General features: G+C 49.7%; 1 protein-coding gene across 1 annotated transcript in view; it reads left to right on the top strand.

Moving 5' to 3' along the window:
- KIF26B (kinesin family member 26B) overlaps window positions 1–22238 on the top strand; it is a 464847-nt gene that overhangs the window by 156609 nt on the left and 286000 nt on the right. Inside the window, exon 3 of the mRNA XM_049633800.1 lies at window positions 16382–16918. Coding sequence (XP_049489757.1) covers window positions 16382–16918 — 537 coding nt within the window. The remainder of the gene's footprint in view (window positions 1–16381; window positions 16919–22238) is intronic.

Raw genomic sequence — 22238 nt, 5'->3', positions numbered from 1 at the left:
ACATACCTATATTTGAAACTTAACACAATTACACAGTCCTTTGAGAATGAGCTTTGGCAACAAATCGGCTGGGGGTTGCACCCAAAACAACGTTTATAAAATTGTACTTCCAAAGGCTTTGTCTCAGGTCAGTTTCTTTTTTTTTTTTCCAATCATGCGATAGCCTCCCGACCATGCAGTTAAGTATTGGAAAAAAAGTGTTGGGCATAGTTTTTGTATAAATAATTGCCCTTCACTCTTCCCTGAAGGGGATAATCAGGTTTGGCCGGTGGCTGTGAAGGCATCTAGCTTGGCCCCAACCGGGTCAATGGACCCAACTGAGTCTGGGGTCCAGCTTCGGCCTGTCCAGAGGTGTGCAGTTTGCCCGTGACATCCTGGGCATAACAGAAAGCCATTTTTCTGGCCAGTGGCTAGATACAGACACAGATCTCGCCACATCAGAATCCCCATATTTCTGAAGGAGATTCTTCGGGAGTTTTCAGCTCAGCCTCCTCGTGCTTACCAAGAAGCACGTCTGGTGACTGAGGATGCCCACAGGCCCACCTGATGGGGGACAGCTCTCCTCTTTGCTCCACTGCTTTGAGGTGACTGCAAGATCCCAGGGAACATGGTGTCATGGGCCCAAAGGCTCTTGGTGACTGTCCCCAGAGTTTACAGATTCCCTTTGCCTGGGCCTCTAAGTGGAAGTTCGAGGTGGTGTGAGACTGTCGGTCGGACTGTCTTTCTGGAAAATGCCACCATTGCAGTGAGGAGAGAAGGCCGGGAGAGTGGCTTCTCACAAGTGTTTCAGTGAGCCTGGGGTGGAGCACATGTGAAGTCAATCTGACTCCACGTGGGGAAGAAACAGGGCCACTTTCTCGCTTTGTCTTTTCCAACCTATCCCATGATAAATGTAGCTGGGAGCATTTCCCTGTCTGTGTGCAAGGTCTGGACAAAGAGCTGGACACTGAGCTGGCCTTGGGACTTTGATCTTGGCCTTTCTGGGGAGCCACAGGCTTATCTGGATGGGCCCTCTTTGGTCCTGTTTTTCTGTTAACCCCCTCTTGTTGATTAAGTTTTTACCTTTCAATTCTGGTGTAGTTCACATACATACTGTTTCATGTTAGTTTCAGGTGTACAATATAATGGTTCAACGATTCTCTACATTCCTCGGTGTTCATCATGATAAGTGTCCTCTTTAATCCTCGTCACCTCTTTCACCCCTCCCCCACCCACCTCCCCTCTGGTAGCCGCCATTTTGTTCTCTCCAGTTAAGAGAATGTCTCTTGGTTTCTCTCTCTCTTTTTCCTTTGTTCATTTGTTTTGTTTCTTAAATACTACACATGAGTGAAATCACGCGGTGTTGGTCTTTCTCTGACTTCTTTCACTTGGCGTTACACTCTCTAGCTCCATCCGTGTTGTAGCAGATGGCAAGATCTTATTTCTCTGTATATATGCACCAAATCTTCTTCCTCCATTGCTCTATCCATGGGCACTTGGGCTGCTTTGGTTATTGTAAATAATGCTGCAGTAAACATAGGGGTGCAGGTAGCCCTTTGAATGAGCGTTTTTGTAGTTTGGGGGCCGTTAGGCCTTTCGGCACTTGGGTCGTAAGCTCCCTCACTGCAGACGGGTACGTGCACTGAACAGGATGTGGCTTATGCCCTGATTGTTCTTCAGGTCTAAATAGATGAAGGACTCGTTGCAGTCATAACAAAGTCCCTTTATGTCTGTGATTCCATTTATTCCTTCCATCAGTACTAAAGATGAGTGTTACCCTCGCGTGGCTGACGAGAAAACTAATACTGGGAGGTTTGGCCAAGACTGGGAAACTAGTTGATGGTGGGGAGCTTGGGCTAACAGATACTCACCACTCAAGTTCAGCGCTCCATTCATCCCGCTAACTGCTTCATCACCTCCCCAGACGAAGAGGAAGCCCTGTGTACTTGAATCTTTGATTACAATGTGTTTCGTAACATTCTGCAAGGTTTGGGCCCAGGTTTCGTTTCCAGTACTTAGCGAAGAACCTGATGCCATGAGGTGCTTAATAAAGGTTTGATAAACGAATGAAATTAGTGAGTGAAGAGATGAGAAAAGAGTGAATATTGTGAATGAATAGATAAGCTGGGCAAAAACCTACGTGTCTGTATTTGTACCGGAAAGCACCATGTGTTAAAGAGGTTTAATATGCGGCCGTGTATGTTGTGGAGGATATGCCTAAATCTCTCGTTTCCTCTAACTCCCTATCGATATGGAAGGTCTGAATCCGGTTCGCATCATGTTTATTAAAATGTCCTCGAGTCGTGTTGGAATCTGTAACCAAAATCAAAACTGAGATCTATTTTATGAGTGTGAGTGCGAATGTGTATGTGGTGTGGTGTATACATATGTGTGGTAGGTGTGTATGTGTTTGGGGTGTGTGTGTGGTGTGTGTGTAGGTGTATGTAGTATGAGCATATATGTGTGTGAGTGTGTAATCAGTGGGGGTGCGTGTTGGAGTGCGTGTGGTGGTGGGGGTATGTGTGTGCGCGTGTGTGTGCGTGTGTGCGCGCACGCGGGGTGGGGGGGGTGCTGTGGGGACAGCGAGAAGCGTGGTCTCTCCCGCCCCGAATGCATTCAGGTCTGTGCTCTTCCCACCTCTTTATCTTGCGACGAGCGCCTCAGAGGTGCTGGGGGTAGAGTTGGTGCTGTTTTCCGTTTCTTACACGGCGTATGCAGGTGGACAACGTGCATGAATTGGCCAAGTCACATCTACCTTTTATTGGGGCTTGTTGGTCAAAAAGCCCTTAGAACTATGAACACAGGGGCGCCTGGGGGGGGGGGCTCAGTTTGTTAGGCGTCCCGCTTCGGCTCAGGGCACGATCTCCCGGCTCGTGAGTTCGAGCCCCGCGTCCGGCTCTGTGCTGACCGCGTGGAGCCCGCTTGGGATTCCCTCCCTCTCTCAAACGTAAACAAACATTTAAGAACCACGAAGAGAAATGAATGAGTAACGGTGTAGCCGTAAGAGAGAGTGCGCTGTCAGGTTCGAGGCTCCGTGTCTGGAAGGGCCAGATGCCCCAAGGGTGGTCCCGGTCGGCCCCCCCCCCCCCCATGACCTCGGGCTTCTGGTTGAGCCAGCGAGGGGGTCATTCCGACAGACAGCTTCAGCTTTTGCTCGGGGGGGGGGGGGGGGGTGAGGGGAGGGGCCCTGAGGCCCCGGTGAAGACTGTAGCCGCGGGGGAGGGCGCCCTCTGTTGGGGTGTGGGGGTGGCACACAGGAGCGCAGACGCCAGACCGGCGCACGTGCCCATCGCCACGGCCGGAAATGTCGCCTGCCCCGCCCCCCGTGACCCTGGTCAGGGTCACGTGGCGGGAGTGTGAGCCCACAGTGGCGGCTGACTGTCTGACGGTCACGGAGAGGAGGGGTGGGGCGAGCCCCCCCCCCCCCCCCCCCCCCCGCCGTGAGGGCTTCTTGTCCCTCCTGCGCCTCACCGCCGCCTTCCCGCCACGGTCGGGGCTGTTTCGGTGACGCTTGGCTCAGCTCAGTGGGTTTTCAGACCTTTTCAGCATCGATCCTTGTGGGAGAAGGGAGGATAGGAAGTCTTGCGTGATGATCCCGGGGCTCCTCCGTCCCACCCCAAATGCGCAAGCAGAGGTCTAACGATGGCTGCGTAAGTTCTGGGCCCGCAAGCCGATACTCCGTAACTAGACCTCGGACTCGTCGGTCTGTCCCGTGCTCTCGGCACTTCCTTTGCCCCAGGGGCGTGTCACGTCACCTCCCTGCACCCCATGAGTGGACACAAGGGTGCCCCGCGGGGTCTACTCCAGTGGGGGGCACTTAGGGCCAAAGCCCCTGTGACCTCCCTCGACAAACCTCGCCGGCGCAGAGCCTGGCACGTCGTCTGCGCCACGTAAATGTGGGTTCTGCTGCAACAGGGACCTCTCTGGTCTTCTCTGTCATCGCATCGAGTCACATCCCAGAGGAATAATGCTTCCTGTCACGCCGTTGGCTTTCCGTGTCCCGGTGGGAAACTGCGAAGTTACCGTGATGTGACATCCAATCGGAGGCTCGAAGTGACTTCATAGGGACAGCAGCCTCGGCCGTGCCCTCTCCGGCCCAGGCCGGGCTGCAGAGATGGAAATGACAGGCTGTGTGAGCGGTCGCTGGAGCTGCGGGCCGGCTGAACGGGGTCATGTGGACAAGGTCGGGTCCCACATCAGCCCTGCCCTGCCGCGCTCGTGTAGACAGCAGGCGGCACCATCAGCAGTAGAAGGGGGGGGGGGGGGGGGGATAGCACGTGTGTCCAGACAGAAGGGGACTCGAGGCTGGGGACCTGTGCCCCACGGGCGCGTGCGGGGGTCTGTGCCCACCCACAGCAGCTCCCCCACACCCACGGCCCAGCACAATGGTCGGCCACAAGCCAACGGTCACAATACGAAGAGACTGTGCTGTTTGCAATCCGGTATCTCCACACTGAAGTGAGTCTGGGGGAGAGGAGCTGGATTTGCTTCTGGATTTGGAGCACCTGCCTCTGTGTCCTGCATCCGTTCTAGGACAGTGGGTGACAAGGAGTCGGGAGAGGGCTCAGGCCCTGCTTTCAACCCCAGACGACATGGGGACTGGGCCATTCTTTGGTCTGGGAGTCTTTTCCTGTGTAAGATACTTAGCAGCGTGTCTGGCCTCTACCCACTCGATGTCAGTAGCCGCCTCCCAGTTGTGACAATTGTGACTGTCTCCAGGGATTTCCGAATGTCCTCCAGGGGTCAAAATCACCAGGGGTTGAGAGCCACCAGAGCAGGGAGAGGATTTAGTGAAGAGACATTTGCCTTATACCCATAGTCTCTGGGCTGTGTCCCACGAGCCATATATCATTGTCTTGGATGACGACAAGACAAGCAGTCCCCAGCACTGAGGTTTGCAGAGACGTCACAGTTCGTTGGGTGGGGTGGAGAGCTCCCCTGTCAGGGCCACAGTGGGGTAGGTGCTCGGAAGGGAGGGGAGAGGTCCCTTCCCACCTGTTCCTTCTCCCTTCTCTAGCTCAGTCTCCGCTCTCATCCCTTCTGGACAGTGTGGCACAGAATCACCCGGGATGCTTGCTGAAATGCACATTCCAGAGCCCTACTCCCCAGAGATTCTGATACAGGGTACAGAGCATCTGAGAGCGGCCCCGGGGTCTGCATGGTATAGCTTCCCAGGTGATTCTGTTGCAGGGGGGTGGTCTGGAGGTAACGCCTTGAGAGGCAGGATGTCAAAGCAAACCAGCTTTGCCAGTCCCCTAAGGACACTAAAATCTAGCATAAAGAAGAAAACGACAACTTGAGTACAAAGCAGAAAGTCATAAAAGTCCATAAGAAAGATGAAGTTCTTAAATGTATAAACGCCTTATCCTGAAGATGGATTCATTCATTCATTCATTCATTCATTCAGCAAACACTTTCTGAGTGCCTATACTATACTTCAGACATTGTCCTAGGCATCGGGGTGATGCAGTGAACAACACAGACACATGTCCCTGTGCTCACCCAGTTGATATCTCGCAGGAGGAGACAAAGAAGAGGCTCCATAACAGAGTAGTATGTTAGAAGGTGGCAGTGCTGTAACAAGAGAGCAGAGAAGGGGGTTAGGGAGTGCTGGGGGTGGTTTGCAGGTGTAATCAGGTGCTCAGAGAGGACCTTCTTTGCAAGGTGACATTTGAACACCTTGAAGGTGGTGAGCGACAGGTAGATACCGATAGGAGCGAGTTCTCCGTGCACAAGGGAGAGCAAGCATAGAGTCACCGAGGCAGAGTGAACATTCCTGGTGTGATCCAGGGACAGCAGGGGGGCTCCTGTGGCAGAGCGGAGTGAGTCAGGGAGCAAGTCGTAGGACGGGGGGTGGGGAGGGAGCAGGAGGCCCGGTCCTGCGGACTGTGACTTGACTCAGGTGGGCCGGGGAGGATTTTAAGTCGAGGAATGTCAGCATCAGATTGCAGACTTAGAAGGATCACCCTGGCTGCTGTCTTGAGTAGACTCTGGGGGGTGGGGTGGGGGGGGAGCGAGCAGGGTAGAAGTTATCATTACGGTTGAAATTATGGCATGGTTTCTGCCCCCTCGGCATTTACCGTGATTGTGGAGATAGAACATGTACCACTGTAACTAACAAGGAAGTATTTGCTAAGTGATATGATTAACTCGGATCAGAGAAGTGTGCTAAAAGTCAGCGGAGGAAGACATCCCTTCAGAGAGTCAGACTTCATGCCCAAGTTGGGCCTTAAGATGGATGAACAAGGTTTTGTTGTTATTGTTGTTTTGTTTTTGTTTTTGTTTTTTAGTTCCGGGGGTATATAACTGGCATTCGGTAATCTGTATACATCTTAAATATACAAGTTGATACCTTTGGGCATATGCATGTACCCACAAGACCACTACCACAATAGTGAACATCTCCGTCACCCCCGAAAGTTGGGTGGGAATTATCATGAGGACAGAGACTTGAGCAAAGGCACAGAGGCAGGGAAATGCAGGGGCTTCCTCTGGACAGAAGAAGACCACCCTGACTATACAGGAGAGTCATATGAGGACCCCTGAGAGAGACGTCTGACAAGACAGCTGGAACCAGATTACATGGGGTCGGAAACACTGGGTCACATGGGTTAGGTCACAGGGGGACGAGCAGAGGTATTTAAGTGTGTTTTAGGGTATAGAAGAAACAGAGTTTGTCTGCTAAAATTTCATCTTTTAAAAAAAACAGAGGAGCGCCTCGGTGGCTCAGTAGGTTAAGTGTCCGACTTCCCCTCAGGTCATGATTTCACAGTTTGAGGGTTCAAGCCCCGCATCAGGCTCTGTGCTGACAGCTCGGAGCCTGGAGCCTGCTTCGGATTCTGTGTCTCTGTCTCTCTCTGCCTCTCCCCTGCTCATGCTCTCTCTCTCTCTCAAAAATAAATAAAAACATTAAAAAAACCCGAAAAACCCAGCAATGCCAAGCTCAAATTTTAGGTACTTGATCTTTTTGTAGTGAGTCCAAAAAAACATAGCCAAGTACATTACTGCAATCTTTCATGCATACATAGTCCATTAAAGGAAAAAGAAGCATCAGGCAATTTCATAATTAGATAATTAACAGACTCCTTAACATCATTAAACTAATACAACTACTTAGAGATTGAAAAAAAAATCCATTGCCACCTGATAGTACATTATAGCCCGCATATAAAAATACATCTAATCTAGGGGCATCTGGGTGGCTCAGTCGGTTAAGCGTCTGACTCCGGCTCAGGTCATGATCTCACGGTTTGTGAGTTTGAGTCCCGAGTCGGGCTCTGTGCTGACAGCTTGGAGCCGGGAGCCTGCTTCGGATTCGGTGTCTCCCTCTCGCTCTCTGCCCCTCCCCCACCAGTGCTCTCTCTCTGTCTTTCAAAAATAAATAAATGTTAAAAAAAATTGAAAAAATACATCTAATCCAGATAGACTTTAATAATTCAAAGGTAGAACTTTAGCACGTTACAGTAGACTCTTGATTAATGCCTCATGGTTTTGAAGGCCTGCCCTCTAGTCTTGTGTCAGGTTGAAGGAGAACTTTGAAGTTCAGGGAAACACTTAAATAGGTTTTCAGCGAGTATCTCCTGCCCTCCCCCATCCTGAGGACTTGATCTGCTTGTGAACGGGTCCTCCTCTCCAGGACCAGGGGGTGGACCGGAGGGCAGGATTTTCAGGTTTGAAGGTAGTTAAGCGGCTGAGATGAAATCATCTTCCTTTTTCCGCCTCCTGGGCAGAGAGGTTGGAAACCCCTCGGAGACACTTGCTGGTTGGCGGCTCTGGGATTCTACCTGACCATCCAGCAGGGCGCCTTTGCAGAACTGCTCGCTCCTGGGGAGAAATAGAGAGACTGAGAAATGCTTCTCAGTTGAGAAGCATTGTCTTCTCAGTTCCGTGAAAATGAGCGACTCCGATTAGTACGCCTCTGAGCACAGAGAAGGCTGTGAGCCACACGGTCGCGCTCAGGAATTCTACGGATCCATTCTTACTTTGGTTTCTTTGAAGAGGACCTTGACTTACCGTAATGGGAAAGATGTTAACGGAAGACCATATGGTCTCACCTTTATCGTCTCCTCACCTCTTAATGCCCAAAGTGTTTGCTAACTCCTCCTGGACACAGGCACGCCCTAGGATCCTTGTCACCATCGTTGCCATCATCATCGGACGGACTGAATTCATATCCACAAGGTGCGGTGTTAGATACTGAGAAGTGTGACCCTGACACTAATTGCTACCTTTACTTGGCATTTCCCAAGGACAGGGACTGTGCGACCACGTTACATCCAGTCCTCACTCGATAAAATTCCCGTTTCCTTTTTTTCTTAAATCATCAACTTTTTTTTAACATTTACTTGTTTGTTTTGAGACAGGGTATGCATGTGTGTGCACACTGGAGCATGAGCAGGGGAGGGGCGGAGAACGGGAGAGAGAGAATCTCAAGCAGGCTCTGCGCTGTCAGCGCGGAGCCCGACGCGGGGCTCGAACCCACAAACCGTGAGATCATGAGCTGAGCTGAAATCAAGAGTCAGACGCTTAACTGACTGAACCTTCCAGACACCCCTATCAATTCCCATTTTCACATCTAGGGGGACTGAAGCTTGGCTGAGTTGCTAAAAAATGCCTCTCCGTGAGATAGCTACTAAGTGGTCAAGTGGGGGCCTGAGCCTCTCCCACTTGTAACCGATCGCTTTCAAGAGAATCAACAGGGACCGTCGGTGCCATTGAGTCGGAAAAGGTCAGACACAGGGCATTAAAGAAAATGTGCGTGATTGTAGTGGAGGGACACCTCACCTATTCTCTCAAGTAATTCGTGAACTGTTCTTAATCATATTAAGTTCTAATTAAAAAGCTGCCTCTTCTTTTGAAGCAGAAAGGTCGTATCAGCCGCAAGGCTTTCTCGCACGTTGCTGCCAGCAGCCGTGTGAATTGCATCCTGCCGCCAACGGCGTCGCGTGGGGAACACGATCATTCACGCCGGGTCCCTGCTCTCCCCGCAGAGCCGGGTAACTCAGGCTGGGCACAGTCCCTACATTACAGGTTAATTTGGCCTCTTCTGTAGAACAGCTCTGGTCTGACAGTTCACATTCTTCCTCTGGCGGTTTTTTCGGTCCCTTGGAGCTCATTACCTGGCATGCGTTTACGTGCGTTCTTGCTCACACGCGGGGATCCGTGTTCTCGGGTGATCGTCGTTACGGAGCGAGGCGCGGTTGGCGCACGAGGTGGGTCAGAAATGATGACGACGATGATGGTGATGAGCCTTGGGTCCAGACGCGGCCTGATGGGCCGGAGGGAGGTTTCACGTTACCAACGCCGGCCTGTGATTTCAGAGCCAGGCTGGATCTGCTGTGCTTCTGTGGTTTGGTTTGGGCTCTTGCAACAGCTCTCCACTCGCTCTTGTCCCCTCCCTCGTGCAACCACCGAACTTTGCAGAATGAGCCTTGTGTCCTCGTGCCAAACAGAGGAAACCGGTCAGGGATGCTAGTGAGAACAGCAGCCCCTGTAAGGCGGTCACCCTCGACCACCAGGGGCAGTGAGACGTCATCACTCGTCACCGTCTGATGTGTTCCCTGGCTTCCCTCCAGGGTGGTCCCATGCCTTGCTTGTGGGTCTGGGGACTCTGCGAACCGCAGCAGTAAAGGACACTGAGGTTTGTCCGTCAGTTGCCCCGGGCAGGTTCAACCAGACGGCTGGGCAGAGTCTCACTGGAGAAGGACAGTGGGTCGTCACGACCGACTGGAGGCATCTCTTTGATCTTTCCCGTGCTGTCAGGCACGCGTGGAAAGTGAGTGGTGTGGGTCAGGGGGCTGGTGAGCATGGGAGACCATGCCATCCCAAGGAAGAAGTTTCGTCTGCCAGGTGGCACTTCCCATGCATCCTTGGACTTGATCTGTTGGCGTTCTTCCTTCTGCCTACAGCTAGTTAAGGTTTGGTCAAATCATCTGGTTCTTTCTTCTGAAATTACTGAGGCAAAGATGAGATGAGATGAGATGAGATGAGATGAGATGAGATGAGATAAAGTTAAATTAAATTAAATTAAATTAAATTAAATTAAATTAAGCAAAAATAAAATACTACTTCTTGGAGAGACGTCTGGGTCCAGATATTCGAATGTGGAGCCAGGAAGGAGGGAGTTCATATTCTTGGTTCAGATGCACCTGAGGTCTGCTGTCTGTTGTTTTGCAAACCTTCCGTTTTGCTGTTTCCGTTCCAAAAAGAGCAGCATCGACATTGACACCTGCCTTTGGGGATAGAACTGCTAAGCAGAACACTGGGATTCTTGAGAAGGAAAGAACACTGCTGAGGAAGGTGTTGGGAGGTGGGGAGGAGGCGGGAAAGCAGACATTCGCTGCAAAGATTGTAAGGAGTGTGAAGGTGAATTCCATTGATCTTTTGGGAAGCTTCCTGCAGTGGGGATCAAAACATGGCATTCTCGGAGTCCTGCCCGCCATCCCGGGCCTCGTGGGATGGCGTTTATGGAGGAAGAAAGTTTAGGAACAAAGTAGAGACAAAGTGCCTTTGAAGAACGACTTCAATCCTGACGCGCTTGTCTCCAGAGGCCTCTAGAATAATAAACCAGAAGCAAACATCAACAGGAATTTGTATGACACATGCTGGACACTGACTCCAGCTGCTGCCTCCCTCCCAGACCCAGAGGCTTTGGAGGAACACGGTCAAAGTATCCTTTTGGCTAAAATTACACGGAGAAAAACGACAACCTTGTCCTCAAAAGTGGCATTAGTGTTTATGGCTGAGCAGAGGATGAAATGGGGCGGGAAGAAGTGAGGGCCATGAGCAAATGGCCTGCTTGGGCAGTAGTTTGCACGTTCCCACTCTTGCTCCACGATCTATGCCCTCATTAGCAGCTGTGCCCTTGGACAGTGAGCATGTTGCTTGCTTGCTGGGGGTCCAGCCCACCTGTACTGGGGTAGGTTTCTCTTGTTGCCAGTGAGTCGGCCTGATGGTAAAACAAAAACAAAAACTCCCCAAAACAAACCGCCAAACCCAAAAACTTTTGCATATAAACATGACTTTTCTGGGAAATTAGGAGAAAGAGTCATAGATCTTGTGTTGACGTAAGAGAATGGAGAATATATTCGAATAGTTTAAGGACAAGCCAGGGAGAAGGACGGCATCTGGGTTATGGTTGGCACACATTAGGTTCTTCAGCCAGCTAGAACAAATGTGGTTGGGGAACTCTAACAACCTTAGATTTGGAAGGGTTTGTGTCATGATAATCGTATAATAGGCAACTAGCTCACTTAGACAAAATAAACGAAACATGGACCCAGCTCAACTTTGTTACTTGACTGTTTTTGCTTTGGTTGAATTCTTTTCATTCATTTACGTATTTCACAAATACCTGTCCAGCCCTTACCGTGAAGTAAGCACTGTTTGAGCCACGGAGGGATTAAAGATGGAAAGAAAGAATATTTCCCCTCAAGGACCTGACAGTCTAGCAGAGAAGTAGTTCTCCAAATAGAAACTATAGAAATAAGATTGCTCCTGGAATGCAGGTCTAGGATAGCAGGGTTATGACACCATCGGATCTGCCTTCTAGTAAAATCGTCTTGGGGGGAGGTGGGTTGAGGTCAAGGCTAGAATCAGGGAGACCGTGATGGTGTGAGAAGTGTTTACAGCTTTATTATCACAGTGGACATGAACAGAGGCACCGTAAAGGGCTCTCAGAAAGTACCATCTACATTTGGCAGTTGGATTGGAGGGGAAAGGGGGAGGCAAGGAAGGTTCTAGATTTCTGGCCTGGGTGCCTGAATGGATAAGGATGCCATTTAAACTTTGATGGTGATTGTTGGAGTAAGAGTACGTTTAAGGGCCAATAAAATTAAGTTTGAATTGTCAGTTTGAAGAGTATTTATTGGGGTGATGTTTTCCAGGGGTGGGTATGGGATATAAGGGCTTTGGAGTTCAGGAGAAAGACCAGCAGAGACAAAAAGAGAGAATTCCTAGTCACCAGGATATAGATGGCTATTGAAGCCATGGGCTTGGATGCCATTGCCTGGGGAAGATTTCATCGTAATTTTTTAGATCAGTCTGCCAGAAGACAGTGGGGAGGTCAACCTAAAGAAAGTCATCAGTCTAAGACATGCTTAGGGGATGTGTTAGGACACCCCTTTTCCCAAAACGCCCCTAGAAGAAGTAGAGCTGTAGAGGGGTTGGAGAACCATCTTCCAGAGTTTTCTGTGTTCCTTTCTGGCAGTGAGCTGTTGGGCACATGTTTGCCCTAACCCTCCTCCTAAGGAACGTTACCAGTCGCCCAAGTGTTTTCTTGAATTCCTCCCCATGGCAGATGTGCAGGAGAAATCATTTTGCTACTATTTTTGAAAGATGAGGATGTTTGGGGTACCGAACCTTCACCTTCAAAGTTGAGGATGCAAATGTCGCCCAAATACCAATAGCCCACTTTTCGTACGTGCTTAAGTGAAAATTAGGACGTTCAAGATAGAGATTCAGCTTGTGCAGGGTTCCTGCTGTTCCCAGGCGATTGTTTCCCGAGCTCACAGGGTGAACGAGGACTAGATGTAGGAATGTCTTTGAAACCCAGGGGCTAGGCAGCAAGCCAGACTGTGGGGCTAAATTCATTCCTTCCCGGGGTCCAGGTTTCTTCAGGTGCGAGCTGACCACAAGGGCGCTGCCCTAGCCCATCTCCCGGGGCCACCGCAAACCTTTTTGTGCTCGTGACGGAAGAGATTGGCATGGTGAGCCTTCCATGGCTCTGAAGCCTCCTTTTCTCTTTTCTTCCTGTTTAGGACTCCTCTCCCCCGAGCAGCATCTTTTCCCCAGCGCATACAGAAAGCCGTGTCTGTTGACCATTCCCCTTTGAAGTTTTGAGTTGCGCTAAAATATTTATAATGTACAGACAAACCCTTGCAAAGGGTTTTAGTTTCCACAAGCTATATCTCTTGACTAATTGGGGCTTTTTAAAAAAATGTTTGCTTATTTATTTTGAGAGAGAGAGAGCACAGGTGGGGGGAGGGCAGAGATAGAGAGAATTTCAAGCAGGCTCCACGCTTGTCAGCACAGAGCTCAACGTGGGGCTCCATTTCTCAACCGTGAGATCACGACCTGAGCCAAAATCAAGAGTCAGACGCTTAAGCGACTGAGCCACCCAGGCTCCCCAACTAACTGAGGCCTTTTGCTGATAAGCACGCGCATAGGGTTTCAGATCAAGGGTGGCTTAATTTAGGGAACGCCTCTGACATCAGCCAGCAATTGTATCTCGTTGAAGAGTCGATCTCAGCTTTCCTCCGGAGGAGACAGCAGTGGCTCTTTGCTGCTTCTGGGTGTCTGTGGTCATGTGCATTGTACTGATACAGGGCTTTGCTGCAGCACTCACGGCTGGTTTTGTTGACACCTCTGGAACCAGGTGGGGAGCGCTGAAATTCCGTGGGTCCCATGTGTGTTGATTGGTCCTGGACTGGAGGTGGCAGCAAAGGGTCGTGGCATCCAGGAACCAGGAAGGTCCCCTGGACTGTGAACTTGCGGGAGACAGGAATTGTTTTCACGCATCCTGAAGTCCCCAACCTAGTGCAGGGCCTGGCCAACAGACGTTCTTTGTTAAATGTTAGACATTGAACGACAAAACAGCAGTGAGCTGAGTGAAGAAGGTACTGCTTCAAGGGAGGGCAGTAAAAACCAAGAAGAGGGGCACCTGGGTGGCTTAGTCTGTCGAGCTCGGGTCATGATCTCGTGGTTCATGAGATCGTGCCCCGCATCGGGCTCTGTGCTGACCTCGTGGAGCCTGCTTGGGATTCTCTCTGTCCCTCCCCACTCACACACACACACACACACACACTCTCTCTCTCTCTCTCTCTCTCTCTCTCTCTCAAAATAAATATTAAAAAGCAAAACAAAACAAGAAGAAAAGGAGAAAGGAACCCCCAGAAGCAGGCTTACGCCATTTCTGGAGCATGGATGTGACCCCCCCCCCCCCCCTGAGCTGCAGATGTCAGACTCAAATCTAGATTCTATAGGGATCGAAAATAAACTGTGAAGTGCGGACAGGACTGGACTTCTATCTGCCTCCTCACTGTGACGCCTCTTCCTGATGATTGGATTAACACAAACGTTCTAAATCAGCCATTCGTTTGAGGCTTCTTGAAACCAAATAGTTTGGCATCTTGAAAGCATAAGCTATATGGGTTGCGGGTTGCTTTTGAATGCCCGTCTCTGATTTCTTACACTGTCTCTGGTTACGTAGTAGAACGTGGGGATAAATAAATGACCTTGAAACAACGAAAGGATAAAATACGGCCTGGTCATTAAAAAATCACATTTTCAAATGACATGTATTGATAAGGGAAAATGCTCATTTTGTAATGTTGTATGAAAAAGCAGGAACCTGTGTCTGGGCACAGATGGGGGCTCAGATAAATTTCTTTTGAATAAATGACTATTGCCTAGATGAGCAAGGTGAAAACTGTGCAAAAAACCCCATGAGTCCATCGGTGAATATGATTCTTTGGCTCTGAAAAGCACGACCTAGGGTTTGAGAGGTCTGGGTGTAGTCCAAGCTACTGACCTTTTTGGAGCTCAGTTTCCTTATCTGAACACCGAAGTGACAGCCTGCTCCAGAATGGTTCCTGAGGGGTCCTTTAGCCCACCGGGGGTCCCACATGCTCGGAGTTGTGATCTGACTCTGGACAAAGCAGCTGTCACCGGGAAGGATGCCACCAGGCAGGTCTCATATGGCTCGCAGCACTTTGTCAACCGGACTCGATCAACCTTGACCTCTTATTATTTCCCATCATTTTAGGTGACTGTCTTGAGTTTCTGCCTCCTGAGCCACCCCTTGCTGCTGCCGTGTAAAGGGGCCTCTTGATTTATTAATCAGTTAATCAGCGCCTGCTGAGGAGCTATTCAGGGTAGTTAAACAGGGAAAACAAAACGCTATAGCATGTAATCAAGATGGATCGTAATTAAGAACATCTCTCCCACCGCCGATCTTTCTTCCTGCCCACCCAGGCACCCCCCCCCCCCCAACTGCCTCTCTTACCCACAGCTCATCAAGCCCCATTCAATCCTGAGGGCCCCCCCTTTCCCATGAAACCAGACAGTAAGTTTCAGAAGGGCAGACTTTTCTTCTAATGTCCTAGAGGAAAATGAGCCTCATCAATTATTTGCAGCAAATTTTGGATCTCAAAAGTTCAGTCAGGCCCCCAAAATGACATATGGCTCCGTCTGTATATACACGTACCATACTCTCTTGTCCCGATTTCTCCACGGCCAGAGTCACGGAGCTGGAAGGATCTTACGGGAAGGATCGGCCATGGCCTCTGGTGACAGACGAGGGGCTCAGTGAGGCCAATTACCTTGTCCAAAGTCGCACGGCTAGTTAGTAGCAGAACTGGAATTAGAACTCAAATATTCTGGTAAACAGTTAACACCCCTCATGCTTATTTCTCTGCGAAATCCTGTTTTCCTATAAAAATGAACATAAAGTGGATGAAAGAAATCATCCTCATTAACTTCATTTTCTGATTTCTTTTAAACTTTTATTTGTTTTGAGAGAGAGAGAGAGAGAGAACGTGTATGTGTGCCAGTAGGAGAGGGGGGGAGAGGGAGAGGGAGAGAGAGAGAGAATCCCAAGCAGGCTCCGTGCTGTCAGCACAGAGCTCAATGTGGTGCTCGATCTCACGAACCATGAGATCATGACCTGAGTGGCAATCAAGAGTCAGACACTCAACCGACTGAGCCACCCAGACACCCCCTGATTTCTTTTAGGCAAGGGTTTCCGAGCTAAAGAGTTTTGAATAGTAGTTTTAGATGATGCTTGTGGGGACAGGTGTCTTGGACTGTTTGTCATGGAGGTATTTTTCTCTGAATTGGTGAGGATATCAGACACGTGTATCCAGCTTGCCACGGAGCAGATGGTCAACGGGGAATCTGCAGGGGCTGCTGGGCTTCTGGTCCAGAATCTGTTCGGTTTGGTTTCCTTCCAATGGCACTAAGCACGCAGCACTAATGAGGCCAAGACTTTCTTAGAATAGAATCTCCATCAATCACCAGCGTTCCATGGCCTGCGGGGGGCCAGGGGACCACATGCATCAGTCGGGGCTGACGGCACTCACCCCTCACTCCCTGTAATTCTTCAGTGGACACGTGGAGAAGAATCTGGAATGTTCTTTGGCCATCCTGGTGAGGAGGATGCTTAGAAATCTTTTTTTTTTTAATTATTCCTAATGTCTCCACCATAATAACCTCCTATTTGTCAAAGGTGTTTGTCCACTAGAGGCTTTTCTGCCAGCCCGGCTGCTCACGTCTGTTGGAGGTCTATCAGACAGTCAGACTCTGAATACATCTAGGGCTTAACTCCTAAGCCAGACATCTGAATTGCACGCACCAGCCTTGAGTTACAGGTTCTCCTGTTTTGTTTTGCTTGTGTGCTCTCCAGGACCCTGCTTTCTCGGCCGTGATTCACGACAAGCTCCAGGTCCCCAACACCATCCGGAAGGCATGGAATGACAAGGACAACCGCTGTGACATTTGTGCCACACACCTGAACCAGCTGAAGCAGGAGGCCATCCAGATGGTGGTGACCTTGGAACAGGCAGCTGGCAGTGAGCATTACGATGGCTCGCCCGGCTCGCCCCCAGCCCTCTCCAACATGCCCACCCTGGTGGGGTCCCGGCACATGGGTGGGCTGCAGCAGCCCAGAGATTGGGCCTTTGTGCCTGCCTCCTACGCCTCCCCCAACTACACGGCTTTCGTCAGCAACAAGCACAGCAGCAAACCCAACAGCCTCGGGGTCAGCAACGGGGCCGAGAAGAAGAGTGGGTCCCCAACCCACCAGGCCAAGGTCAGCCTTCAGATGGCCACCAGTCCCAGCAATGGGAACATCCTCAACTCAGTGGCCATTCAGGCTCACCAGTACCTGGATGGCACCTGGTCCCTGTCGAGAACCAACGGAGTCACCCTGTACCCATACCAGGTAAGTAGCCTCTGGGCAAGTTAGAATAGGGTTGGTTGGAGTCCATGCAGAGAAGTGGGTTGCACTTCCTGTCTTTGCTCTTTTCCTTCTGGGGACTCCCCAACTCAGAGCCCAATGTTTCCATGTGGCCCCCCACTGGCCATTGCTAAATAAAGATGAAACGTATGAGGGGCCAGTGATCCATGGTGGCACTCTGCTTCCAATGTCTGGACCCTCTAAAAAAGGTGTAGACTCCCTTCCTAACCCCTTCTGCCTTGTTGAACCATAACCCTTTACTATCTGCAACTCACTTGAAATACGGTTGGGATTAGGTTACCAAGTGTCTTTCCGTTTTCTTATTTTCTCTTTTTCAGTTGTTTAAATTAGCACATACTCCCGAGTCTCCCTATAGAAATTAAGGGAGCAGGTCCCAAATCTGCCAAGGAATCTTAAAAAATTGTCTTACCTTTTCTTGGGTGAGTTTTCTGTTGGATGAGGGTTGGGTTTGCCATATGTGTTCTCGGTGTCCCCTGCATCAGTCATGTGGCAAGCAGCAGAAAGCATTGAAGTCCCTGTGGATTGGAGGGGTGGCCATGGTCACAGAGTGTATTAGTCAGGAGATCTCACTGGTGTAACAAATGATCCCAGGTTATTTCTTACTCATGGCCCTGTTGTATTGGGTGTTTGGTGCCTGGCCTTCCACTCGTTTCCATGTCACCATCTTCCAGGGGCCTCAGAGTCTGACACCAGATCTTGCACAAGCAGCCAAGGAATGAGGGAAGAGAGAGATTGTGGAGAATCTCTTGGGGGGACTTGAGGGACCCAGCCTGGAAGGGACATAGGTAACTTGGTCCACATTCCAGTGGCAAGAATCCAGGCTTTTGGCCTCACCTTCCCTCAGCGGAGGCAGGGAAAGCCAATCTGACCATGTTCCCAGGGGGGAAAAAAAAGAAACAAGCTGAGAGAACACAGTACGGTTTTGTTGCGTGGGGCGAAGGTACGGGGCAACATAAAATGCGTTAGATGTGGCTGATCAAATTCCTGGTGACTTTTCTAGGGCGGAGGAGGGAGTATAGATGGCTTGTCTTGATATCTTGAAGGAAAGTGGGGAGCCTGGATCCTTATCTTAAGAAGTTCGCATTCTTGGACCGCGAGACTGCCGTTTACTGGGTGCTTTGTAGTTTGCAAAATACGGGGCGCACATCATTTTATTTAACCTCACAGTAGACCTGTGAGCAGGCAGGATGGATGTTAGGTCCTCCCTTTATAGACGGGGAGCACGATGCTTAGAGAAACCGAATGACCTGCGGCCACACAGATGGGGCCCGAGCCAGCACTGGCTTGCCACTTCTAACTTTCCCCCAGCTTTACCCCGGAGCAGGGTCCCGTCAACATCTTTCCCAGATATGGCTCCTTTCCAGACCCGACATACCGAAGAAAACCACTCCTGTGTTGACCTGCAGGGACCTACCTGCCACTTTACTTTGGGGTGGAATTTTCTGGACTGTGAGTATAAAAATCTGATGCCGAGCCAGCGGCCCCCTGGATGGGGCTTTATCATCTAACGCCCGAACATAACCATGGAAGGCAGGAACAGAATAGCCCCTTTCCGCTGTTGAGTAACGTACCTTTTCTGTTAGAGATTTTAAATATATTATGTTGAAAACTAATAAAAAAGTATTATTTTTCCTATAAAATAACATACAAAAAATACAAACAAGTATAAATAAGACTAAAAATCAACATCACCCAGAAATGGACTATATAACTGTCGGGTGTGTTTCCTTCCAGGATTTTACACAAGCCCAATTTATACAGTTGTGATTATGTTTAATTCTGTGATCTGCTTTTCACTTAATATTACTGGGTGCATTTTCCCATGCCATTATATATTTTTTTTCTAGAATAGGATCCTTAATGGTAGCATAGTATGCCATTATATAAATATGCTCCATTATCTGAGTGTGGCCTAATTTATATAACCAAGCACCAATTACTAGAGTTTCAGTTTTCGCTACTATAAATAAAATGCTCGGGTGCACATTCTTGTACTCAGGTCGTATTTTCAACACACCCTGACTTGTGTGAGGCACGTACTCATGTTACACAGACGACTCATGTTACACCTTCCTGGGCCCCAGAGCACTTGTGACATATATCAGGTGCTAGTTAGAAGATTCAGCTGCTGCACAGCACTAATGAGCAAGGATGAGGGATGGGGCCTTGGTGCTTTCCTAGAAAATAGTCAAAGTGTTAGGAAAGTTTGTATGGCAGGGTAAAGATGCTTCTTGAAAGCAAGATTAAGGATTTTTGATGATTTTTTTTTTTTTTTACTTGTGCCTGATTAGTTTTGCTCCTCCTCTTCTTCCGTGTCTGCTGAAAAAGAATGTCCTGCCCAATCACAAATGTTTATTAAGCTCTAACCAAGTGCTGGGCACTGTGCTAGGTGTCGGTGGGGCTCCCGCGTTGGGCTAGAACCCCAGGTTCCGGTCCCGTGGTCTTTACGGGGTCGGGCGGGTGAACCACCCAGTGTCAGCCGGGGAGGTGAGTGCGGGGGTGAGAGAGCGCACAGGAGGGCTCACAGTCCAGCCCGTGGGCAAGGCCGATGCAAGGATGATTCATACAAGCCACCGACTTGAGAATTTCCTGGGTAAATTCGAATGCTTCTTTCCGACTCCAGAACAGGCTAATTCGTGCATTTCGGCCTAGTCGATAAAGGTATCAAAAGGAATCTGTCTGGGATAAAGAGATTTGGTGCCTGGCTGTGAATCGGTGCCCCCGTGTCATGACTGTGTCATCCTGATGCCCTGGGCTAGGCGATCGGCGTCTGGCCAGACTGAGTGTCTCCCATTACGGATATCTCCCTGCCATAAATATTCTGCAGCTCACAGGATAGCCAGCTCAGCAGACACGGCTGACTGTTCTGAAAGCTGACCTCGCTTTTCCTGCCCACCCACACTCCTGCTTCCCTCCACACAGAGCAGGTAGCCCTCTGGACCGGTGCCAGGGCTGTTCGCTGAGCCGAGAAGCATCTAGACTTTGTTGCTGCTGAAATCTGGAGCCTGCAGAAACGTGGGAGAAGAGGACGTCGTCCTTCTCCCATTTAAGTGCAGGGAGGATGACAAAGATTAGGACAGGCTTTCCAACACTGACAGGGTGAAGCCTTCACACGGGTGATAAGAAGGTCCCTCACATCCCTCAAGCCCCCCGTTACCCACTCCAAAGCGCAACAGTCTCCAGTTGTCTTTCGCAGAAAGACCTTCTGCTATTGGCTTGTAGGCGATTTAGCCCAATCTGTATACGTACATGGAAAGCAGAAGGTGCTCTAGAACCTTCTTTGGACCACATGGGTTTTGACTTTGAAAAGACATGTCCGGGTTAGTTGCTTGTAGTCAACCACAGGTTAATTCCATCTTTTTTTTTTTTTTTTTCTAAGTTGAATAATCCCTTGGAGTAAATCCATTTTATTTGTTTTGTCTTCTTTTTTAATGTTTACCATTTGTTTTTGAGAGAGAGAGGGCGAGTGGGGGAGGGGCAGAGAGAGAGGGAGACACAGGATCGGAAGCAGGCTCCAGGCTCCGAGCTGTCAGCACAGAGCCCGATGCGGGGCTCGAACTCTCGTTACCATGAGGTCATGACCTGAGCCGAAGTCAGACGCTCACCCGACTGAGCCACCCAGGTGCCCCTGATTCCATCTTTCTGAAAGGCAGCTGCTTTTGCATGACTTCTAGTCATTATAGTAAACACCCGCAGGGAACACTGCACACACAGCACTCAGAATCAACAGAATGTTGTGATTCCAATCCAGAATCACAGAATCCAGTTCCCTAGAGTGGTTAACTGTCTTTTGCATCACGGTGGGAGAACTGGAGACCTTCCTACCTGGGTCAAGTCCATGGCGCCACCCGTTGGTGAACCTCAGTTGAGTAGCTTAACGTCTTAGTCCCTTTCCTCAACTCTGGAATCCCGACCTTGTAAGGTGGTTGGACAACAGTCAAGAAAAATATGAAAACATTTTATAAGCTCTGGGGCAGGGATGCAATTATTAGGGATCTATTTGAATCCCCTCATTTGCCAGAAAGAAGCCTGAGGCTGGGAGGTGGGAAGTTTTTTGTGTTCACTCTTTCCTAAATCTTAGTTTGATCTCTCTTGCTAGATTACAAACCCGTTGAGAACCCAATGCCTTTTATTATTATGTCGCTCACAGCAGCTAACCCGTGCAAAAGTGTCTGCTCATTAGAGACAATGCCAATCTCAGGGAAACACTAAAGGTGTTTCTCATGTCTGACCCTAGGTTCAGGAAAACATTCCAGGCCAAAGGACCTATTGAGACCCCAGGAGTTTTGGTAGAAACCACCAGTTTATGGGCACCAAGCTTATGTTTAACCTGAAGTATCTTTAACCTGAAGTATCTTAACGATACTCAGTAGATCCTTGGGCGCAACGCAAAGAATCCGGGTGGCATTTGATGTCACATTCAATACAGGGGCACTTGAAGGGATAGGAGAACTTTATTTCCTAGGACTTCAATAAAGTCAACATGTCGAGACAATGTAAGATGATGTTAGATTAATACATGAATCATAAATCCATAATGGATCATTAACATGATAGTGTGTTGAGTGTGCATTCCTTGGGTTAAAGGAAAACGTCTCTGGTGTAAAAATTATCCTGCTTTCTCAAAAAGCATCCATTGGAATCCATGTCAGAGACCGTGGTAGACGGAACTATGGCTGAAGTCGGTGTGGGATTGTCTATTTCTAGAAGACGACTGTGCCTAGTAAGTCATAGGTGTTATTGGAGTTTACATTTTAGGTTACGGGCAAGAGGACTGTGGCAGCTCCAGCAGCCTACGAGTGAGTCAAGGCTCGCTAAGCCACGAGGCTCGTGCGGTGCCTAAACTTGCTCTTGAGAGGTCAGACAAACTTGGGAGGACGTGCTGCTGGTCCTTTTTACGGAGGATTTCCGAGCGCCTCTGCAAGAGGAAGGAAGGAAGATTCTGCTCGCCAGTGCGCCCATACTCAGAGCCTTTGCTTATGACTTGTGATGGCTTTGTGGACACCAGAAGCACGTGTTCTAGGGTAGCCGAGCTCGAGGGACGGGGTGTGCATGTGCTCCTTCCTGCTGAGCTACTCTCTAGGCAGGAGCGGGGACAGGTGTTTGCAGCCCCTGGGGGAGCAGAAGACTCTCATTCATGTTCTTTACTCGGACAACTTGTCCCCTAACATATGCACAGTGCCCTTCTCGGGCCAGCGCCGGTGTCAGCTTCCTGCCCGTTTGCTGCTGCTTCTGCTGAGCCAGGGCGATGGCATAAGATGTCACCATTTGACAAATGACAACA

The sequence above is a fragment of the Panthera uncia genome, chromosome F1, assembly GCF_023721935.1.
Source record: "Panthera uncia isolate 11264 chromosome F1, Puncia_PCG_1.0, whole genome shotgun sequence".
NCBI classification, from domain to species: Eukaryota; Metazoa; Chordata; class Mammalia; order Carnivora; family Felidae; genus Panthera; species Panthera uncia.
Note: the sequence above shows the minus strand (reverse complement) of the source record. Positions and strands in the feature narration are given on the sequence as shown.